The sequence below is a fragment of the Salvelinus alpinus genome, chromosome 4 (genome assembly GCF_045679555.1).
Source record: "Salvelinus alpinus chromosome 4, SLU_Salpinus.1, whole genome shotgun sequence".
Taxonomy (NCBI): Eukaryota; Metazoa; Chordata; class Actinopteri; order Salmoniformes; family Salmonidae; genus Salvelinus; species Salvelinus alpinus.
In genome coordinates this window covers 102,555,661-102,564,453 of record NC_092089.1, presented here as the reverse complement: position 1 = coordinate 102,564,453, position 8,793 = coordinate 102,555,661, and the positions used below count along the sequence as shown (strand labels likewise).

General features: G+C 53.3%; 1 protein-coding gene across 1 annotated transcript; it reads left to right on the top strand.

Moving 5' to 3' along the window:
- Positions 1-1,157: 1,157 nt before the first annotated feature.
- On the top strand, positions 1,158-7,392 carry LOC139572682 (uncharacterized). Its single transcript, XM_071395359.1, has 5 exons — positions 1,158-1,183; positions 4,091-4,254; positions 4,412-5,763; positions 5,857-6,607; positions 6,890-7,392. Exons 1-5 carry the CDS (start codon positions 1,158-1,160, stop codon positions 7,390-7,392), a joined length of 2,796 nt encoding a protein of 931 aa, XP_071251460.1.
- Positions 7,393-8,793: the final 1,401 nt, after the last annotated feature.

Genomic DNA, 8,793 nt, shown 5'->3' with positions numbered 1-8,793 from the left:
GTATTAACATGATCTATAGACATCTAGAGGGTGTATTAACATGGTCTATAGACATCTAGAGGGTGTATTAACATGGTCTATAGACATCTAGAGGGTGTATTAACATGGTCTATGGACATCTAGAGGGTGTACTCTCCTTAACATGGTCTATAGACATCTAGAGGGTGTATTAACATGGTCTATAGACATCTAGAGGGTGTATTAACATGGTCTATAGACATCTAGAGGGTGTATTAACATGGTCTATAGACATCTAGAGGGTGTATTAACATGGTCTATAGACATCTAGAGGGTGTATTAACATGGTCTATAGACATCTAGAGGGTGTATTAACATGGTCTATAGACATCTAGAGGGTGTATTAACATGGTCTATAGACATCTAGAGGGTGTATTAACATGGTCTATAGACATCTAGAGGGTGTATTAACATGGTCTATAGACATCTAGAGGGTGTATTAACATGGTCTATAGACATCTAGAGGGTGTATTAACATGGTCTATAGACATCTAGAGGGTGTATTAACATGGTCTATAGACATCTAGAGGGTGTATTAACATGGTCTATAGACATCTAGAGGGTGTATTAACATGGTCTATAGACATCTAGAGGGTGTATTAACATGGTCTATAGACATCTAGAGGGTGTATTAACATGGTCTATAGACATCTAGAGGGTGTATTAACATGGTCTATAGACATCTAGAGGGTGTATTAACATGGTCTGTAGACATCTAGAGGGTGTATTAACATGGTCTATAGACATCTAGAGGGTGTATTAACATGGTCTATAGACATCTAGAGGGTGTATTAACATGGTCTATAGACATCTAGAGGGTGTATTAACATGGTCTATAGACATCTAGAGGGTGTATTAACATGGTCTATAGACATCTAGAGGGTGTATTAACATGGTCTATAGACATCTAGAGGGTGTATTAACATGGTCTATAGACATCTAGAGGGTGTATTAACATGGTCTATAGACATCTAGAGGGCGCCAAATCCCATGTTAGGGTTCTATTTGTTGACTTTTCGTCTGCCTTCAACACAATCCAGCCCTACATTCTGGCACAGAGACTCATTCGGGACTTCTCCTTAGATGGGGGGCTGGTTTTGTGGTTGTTGGACTTCCTGAGCCAACGCACACAGCGAGTCATGATACGTCCACGTGTCGGACATACGTAAAACCAACACAGGCTCTCAGGGATGTGTTTTGTCCCCACTCCACCACCAACACAGACTCTCCTCAGGGATGTGTTTTGTCCCCACTCCACCACCAACACTGTCTCTCCTCAGGGATGTGTTTTGTCCCCACTCCACCACCAACACAGACTCTCCTCAGAGATGTGTTTTGTCCCCACTCCACCACCAACACAGGCTCTCCTCAGGGATGTGTTTAGTCCCCACTCCACCACCAACACAGACTCTCCTCAGGGATGTGTTTTGTCCCCACTCCACCACCAACACAGGCTCTCCTCAGGGATGTGTTTAGTCCCCACTCCACCACCAACACAGTCTCTCCTCAGGGATGTGTTTTGTCCCCACTCCACCACCAACACAGACTCTCCTCAGGGATGTGTTTTGTCTCCACTCCATCACCAACACAGGCTCTCCTCAGGGATGTGTTTAGTCCCCACTCCACCACCAACACAGTCTCTCCTCAGGGATGTGTTTTGTCCCCACTCCACCACCAACACAGGCTCTCCTCAGGGATGTGTTTAGTCCCCACTCCACCACCAACACAGTCTCTCCTCAGGGATGTGTTTTGTCCCCACTCCACCACCAACACAGGCTCTCCTCAGGGATGTGTTTAGTCCCCACTCCACCACCAACACAGTCTCTCCTCAGGGATGTGTTTTGTCCCCACTCCACCACCAACACAGGCTCTCCTCAGGGATGTGTTTTGTCCCCACTCCACCACCAACACAGGCTCTCCTCAGGGATGTGTTTAGTCCCCACTCCACCACCAACACAGTCTCTCCTCAGGGATGTGTTTTGTCCCCACTCCACCACCAACACAGACTCTCCTCAGGGATGTGTTTTGTCCCCACTCCACCACAGGCTCTCCTCAGGGATGTGTTTTGTCCCCACTCCACCACCAACACAGTCTCTCCTCAGGGATGTGTTTTGTCCCCACTCCACCACCAACACAGTCTCTCCTCAGGGATGTGTTTTGTCCCCACTCCACCACCAACACAGGCTCTCCTCAGGGATGTGTTTTGTCCCCACTCCACCACCAACACAGGCTCTCCTCAGGGATGTGTTTTGTTCCCACTCCACCACCAACACAGGCTCTCCTCGGGGATGTGTTTAGTCCCCACTCCACCACCAACACAGACTCTCCTCAAAGATGTGTTTTGTCCCCACTCCAACACCAACACAGGCTCTCCTCAGGGATGTGTTTTGTCCCCACTCCACCACCAACACAGACTCTCCTCAGAGATGTGTTTTGTCCCCACTCCAACACCAACACAGGCTCTCAGGGATGTGTTTTGTCTCCACTCCACCACCAACACAGGCTCTCCTCAGGGATGTGTTTTGTCTCCACTCCAACACCAACACAGACTCTCCTCAGGGATGTGTTTTGTCTCCACTCCAACACCAACACAGACTCTCCTCAGGGATGTGTTTTGTCCCCACTCCAACACCAACACAGGCTCTCCTCAGGGATGTGTTTAGTCCCCACTCCACCACAGGTTCTCCTCAGGGATGTGTTTAGTCCCCACTCCACCACCAACACAGGCTCTCCTCAGGGATGTGTTTTGTCCCCACTCCACCACCAACACAGGCTCTCCTCAGAGATGTGTTTTGTCTCCACTCCACCACAGGCTCTCCTCAGGGATGTGTTTTGTCTCCACTCCACCACCATCACAGACTCTCCTCAGGGATGTGTTTTGTCCCCACTCCACCACCAACACAGGCTCTCCTCAGAGATGTGTTTTGTCTCCACTCCACCACAGGCTCTCCTCAGGGATGTGTTTTGTCTCCACTCCACCACAGGCTCTCCTCAGGGATGTGTTTTGTCTCCACTCCACCACCATCACAGACTCTCCTCAGAGATGTGTTTTGTCTCCACTCCACCACAGGCTCTCCTCAGGGATGTGTTTTGTCTCCACTCCACCACCAACACAGGCTCTCCTCAGAGATGTGTTTTGTCTCCACTCCACCACAGGCTCTCCTCAGGGATGTGTTTTGTCCCCACTCCACCACCAACACAGGCTCTCCTCAGAGATGTGTTTTGTCTCCACTCCACCACAGGCTCTCCTCAGAGATGTGTTTTGTCTCCACTCCACCACAGGCTCTCCTCAGAGATGTGTTTTGTCCCCACTCCACCACCAACACAGACTCTCCTCAGGGATGTGTTTTGTCCCCACTCCACCACCAACACAGACTCTCCTCAGGGATGTGTTTTGTCTCCACTCCTGCACATCTTGTATACTAATAGTTGTACTAGTTTCCATGCTGACAGGCACCTCGTTAATTTCGCTGATGACACTGCCTTGATCAGCCTGTTGCATGATGACGAGGAACACCATGGCCGGTCCTAAATGACTTGGTAGAGTGGTGTGAGGAATCACACTTGGTCCTCAATACCAAAGAGATGTGCATAGACTTCAGGAAGTGTACAACACCTACCTCTGCAACATCTATCAGAGGTCAGAATATAGAGATTGTAGAGGAATACAAATACCTGGGTGTCCTCTTGGACAATAAGCTTCAGTGGAGTAAATGTACAGACCTGATCTACAAAAAGAGCCAACAGAGACTGTACTTTCTCAAAAAGCTGGTGTTACGGATATAAGTATCCTGTGTGTGTATTTGTTTTCTCTCCTTCTGCCCTAGTCACAGGTGTCGCCAGTCAGTCGCCACTGAAGACACCTGCTCATTTCCCCTTACCCAATCACATCCCCTTTCCCTTGGTTTAAAAACCCAGTCAGTTGTTTTCCCTAACTCTCCCTCTCTCGTTGTGGTGCCTACATCTGGAACCGCCCCCCATCTAGAACCTCCCGCCCATCTGGAACCTCCCCCCATCTGGAACTTCCCACCCATCTGGAACCTCCCCCAATCTGGAACCTCCCCCCATCTAGAACCTCCCCCCATCAGGAACCTCCCCACATCAGGAACCTCCCCCCATCTGGAACCGCCCCCCATCTGGAACCTCCCCCCATCTGGAACCTCCCCCCATCAGGAACCTCCCCCCATCTAGAACCGCCCCCCATCTGGAACCTCCCCCCATCAGGAACCGCCCCCCGTCAGGAACCGCCCCCCATCAGGAACCGCCCCCCATCTGGAACCGCCCCCCATCTGGAACCGCCCCCCATCAGGAACCTCCCCCCATCAGGAACCTCCCCCCATCAGGAACCGCCCCCCATCTAGATCCTCCCCCATCTAGATCCTCCCCCAATCAGGAACCGCCCCCCATCTAGAACCGCCCCCCATCAGGAACCTCCCCCCATCAGGAACCTCCCCCCATCTGGAACCTCCCCCATCTGGAACCTCCCCCCCATCTGGAACCTCCCCCATCTGGAACCTCCCCCCATCTAGAACCTCCCCCCATCTGGAACCTCCCCCCATCAGGAACCTCCCCCCATCAGGAACCTCCCCCCATCAGGAACCTCCCCCCATCTGGAACCTCCCCCCATCTGGATCTCCCCCATCTGGAACCTCCCCCATCTGGAACCTCCCCCCATCTAGAACCTCCCCCCATCTGGAACCTCCCCCCATCAGGAACCTCCCCCCATCAGGAACCTCCCCCCATCAGGAACCTCCCCCCATCTGGAACCTCCCCCCATCTGGATCTCCCCCATCTGGAACCTCCCCCATCTGGAACCTCCCCCCATCAGGAACCTCCCCCCAACTAGAACCTCCCCCCATCAGGAACCTCCCCCCATCTGGAACCTCCCACATCAGGAACCGCCCCCATCAGGAACCGCCCCCATCAGGAACCTCCCCCCATCTGGAGCCTCCCCCATCTGGAACCTCCCCCCATCTGGAACCTCCCCCATCTGGAACCTCCCCCCATTTGGAACCTCCCCCATCAGGAACCTCCCCCCATCTGGAACCTCCCGCCCATCAGGAACCTCCCGCCCATCAGGAACCGCCCCCCATCTGGAACCTCCCCCCATCTGGAACCTCCCCCATCTGGAACCTCCCCCCCATCTGGAACCTCCCCCATCTGGAACCTCCCCCCCATCTGGAACCTCCCCCCCATCTGGAACCTCCCCCATCTGGAACCTCCCCCCATCAGGAACCTCCCCCCATCAGGAACCTCCCCCCATCTAGAACCTCCCCCCATCAGGAACCTCCCCCCATCTGGAACCTCCCCCCATCAGGAACCGCCCCCATCAGGAACCTCCCCCCATCTGGAGCCTCCCCCATCTGGAACCTCCCCCCATCTGGAACCTCCCCCATCTGGAACCTCCCCCCATTTGGAACCTCCCCCATCAGGAACCTCCCCCCATCTGGAACCTCCCGCCCATCAGGAACCTCCCGCCCATCAGGAACCGCCCCCCATCTGGAACCTCCCCCCATCTGGAACCTCCCCCATCTGGAACCTCCCCCCCATCTGGAACCTCCCCCCCATCTGGAACCTCCCCCATCTGGAACCTCCCCCCCATCTGGAACCTCCCCCATCTGGAACCTCCCCCCATCAGGAACCTCCCCCCATCAGGAACCTCCCCCCATCAGGAACCTCCCCCCATCTAGAACCTCCCCCCATCAGGAACCTCCCCCCATCTGGAACCTCCCCCCATCAGGAACCGCACCCCATCTGGAACCTCCCCCCATCTAGAACCTCCCCCATCTGGAACCTCCCCCATCAGGAACCTCCCCCATCAGGAACCGCCCCCATCAGGAACCGCCCCCCATCTGGAACCTCCCCCCAATAGGAACCGCCCCCCATCTAGAACCTCCCCCCATCTGGAACCTCCCCCATCTGGAACCTCCCCCCATCAGGAACCTCCCCCATCTAGAACCTCCCCCCATCAGGAACCTCCCCCCATCAGGAACCTCCCCCCATCAGGAACCTCCCCCCATCTGGAACCTCCCCCCCATCTGGAACCTCCCCCCATCTAGAACCTCCCCCCATCAGGAACCTCCCCCCATTTGGAACCTCCCCCATCAGGAACCTCCCCCCATCTGGAACCTCCCGCCCATCTGGAACCTCCCGCCCATCAGGAACCTCCCGCCCATCAGGAACCGCCCCCCATCTGGAACCTCCCCCCATCTGGAACCTCCCCCCCATCTGGAACCTCCCCCACCTGGAACCTCCCCCCATCTGGAACCTCCCCCCCATCTGGAACCTCCCCCATCTGGAACCTCCCCCCATCAGGAACCTCCCCCCATCAGGAACCTCCCCCCATCTGGAACCTCCCCCCATCTGGAACCTCCCCCATCTGGAACCTCCCCCCCATCTGGAACCTCCCCCATCTGGAACCTCCCCCCATCTGGAACCTCCCCCCCATCTGGAACCTCCCCCCCATCTGGATCTCCCCCATCTGGAACCTCCCCCCATCAGGAACCTCCCCCCATCAGGAACCTCCCCCCATCTAGAACCTCCCCCCATCTAGAACCTCCCCCATCAGGAACCGCCCCCATCAGGAACCGCCCCCCATCTGGAACCTCCCCCCAATAGGAACCACCCCCCATCTAGAACCTCCCCCCATCTGGAACCTCCCCCATCTGGAACCTCCCCCCATCAGGAACCTCCCCCCATCTGGAACCTCCCCCATCTAGAACCTCCCCCATCTAGAACCTCCCCCCATCAGGAACCTCCCCCCATCAGGAACCTCCCCCCATCTAGAACCTCCCCCCATCTAGAACCTCCCCCCATCTGGAACCCCCCCCCCATCTGGAACCTCCCCCCATCTAGAACCTCCCCCCATCAGGAACCTCCCCCCATCAGGAACCGCCCCCATCAGGAACCGCCCCCCATCAGGAACCGCCTCCCATCAGGAACCGCCCCCCATCTAGAACCTCCCCCCATCTAGAACCTCCCCCATCTGGAACCTCCCCCATCAGGAACCGCCCCCATCAGGAACCGCCCCCATCAGGAACCGCCCCCATCAGGAACCTCCCCCCATCTGGAACCTCCCCCATCTGGAACCTCCCCCATCAGGAACCTCCCCCCATCTGGAACCTCCCGCCCATCTGGAACCTCCCCCCATTTGGAACCTCCCCCATCAGGAACCTCCCCCCATCTGGAACCTCCCCCATCTGGAACCTCCCCCCCATCTGGAACCTCCCCCCCATCTGGAACCTCACCCCATTTGGAACCTCCCCCATCAGGAACCGCCCCCATCAGGAACCTCCCCCCATCTGGAACCTCCCGCCCATCTGGAACCTCCCCCATCTGGAACCTCCCCCATCTGGAACCGCTGACTATACGTGATAAAGTGAACATCTGAGGACCCAACCCTAAACCGCTATAGGCTACAGTCAAGACTAAGGAACCATTTTTGACAGTGGGTCGACTGGTTGTAAGAAGAAAGAAAGCTGTGAAAACGACCCAACATGTTTCTGATAACATTTCAGTTCAGCTTTGATTTAAATGTCATGTGGTTGAAATACTATCAGTTATTATGATGAAGACAGCACCTCTACAGATGGTTTCTAACTGAGCACTGCATTCTCTCAAGATGAACAAAGTAAGAAATCATATTTCTCCACTCCTGTTCCCAAGTCCAAATTTTGCCTACATTTGGTGTATCATTTAACTGCAGCAGTTCATATTAAGCCTAGAGGTTTTTTTCTAGGCGTGAAGATATTTCAACAAGTCCAGGCAATAACAGGCTGATAACTGGAGTTTGCTTCCCAAGTTTCTGAACCAAACCATCTTTGGTACAACGTCGCTGTAAAATTTGAATTGAGGAAGTGTGAAAAAAATCATTAGGATGTTTCAGCGATCCACAGTACGCCCTAAATGCCCCGTAGCCTTCAGATGTGAGCTAAACAGCTAACTAACACTTCAGATGTGAGCTAAACAGCTAACTAACCCTTCAGATGTGAGCTAAACAGCTAACTAACCCTTCAGATGTGAGCTAAACAGCTAACTAACCCTTCAGATGTGAGCTAAACAGCTAACTAACCCTTCAGATGTGAGCTAAACAGCTAACTAACACTTCAGATGTGAGCTAAACAGCTAACTAACACTTCAGATGTGAGCTAAACAGCTAACTAACCCTTCCGATGTGAGCTAAACAGCTAACTAACACTCAGATGTGAGCTAAACAGCTAACTAACCCTTCAGATGTGAGCTAAACAGCTAACTTACACTTCAGATGTGAGCTAAACAGCTAACTAACCCTTCAGATGTGAGCTAAACAGCTAACTAACACTTCAGATGTGAGCTAAACAGCTAACTAACACTTCAGATGTGAGCTAAACAGCTAACTAACCCTTCAGATGTGAGCTAAACAGCTAACTAACTCTTCAGATGTGAGCTAAACAGCTAACTAACCCTTCAGATGTGAGCTAAACAGCTAACTAACACTTCAGATGTGAGCTAAACAGCTAACTAACACTTCAGATGTGAGCTAAACAGCTAACTAACACTTCAGATGTGAGCTAAACAGCTAACTAACCCTTCAGATGTGAGCTAAACAGCTAACTAACCCTTCAGATGTGAGCTAAACAGCTAACTAACCCTTCCGATGTGAGCTAAACAGCTAACTAACACTCAGATGTGAGCTAAACAGCTAACTAACACTTCAGATGTGTTTTTAGGCTGTGGGTGAGAAAGTGAACTTACCCTTTCAATTGGATCAGTTGTGTGCTGCTATCCATCTAATCA

Excerpts from the sequence above, each read along its gene's own strand:
- LOC139572682 (XM_071395359.1), top strand. The coding sequence starts at position 1,158 with ATGATACGTCCACGTGTCGGACATAC. Across the intron at positions 5,764-5,856 it reads ACCTCCCCCCATCAGGAACC|GAACCGCCCCCCATCTGGAA; the intron begins GCACCCCATCTG and ends CGCCCCCATCAG. Across the intron at positions 6,608-6,889 it reads AACCGCCCCCATCAGGAACC|GAACCTCCCCCCATCAGGAA; the intron begins GCCCCCCATCTG and ends TCCCCCCATCAG.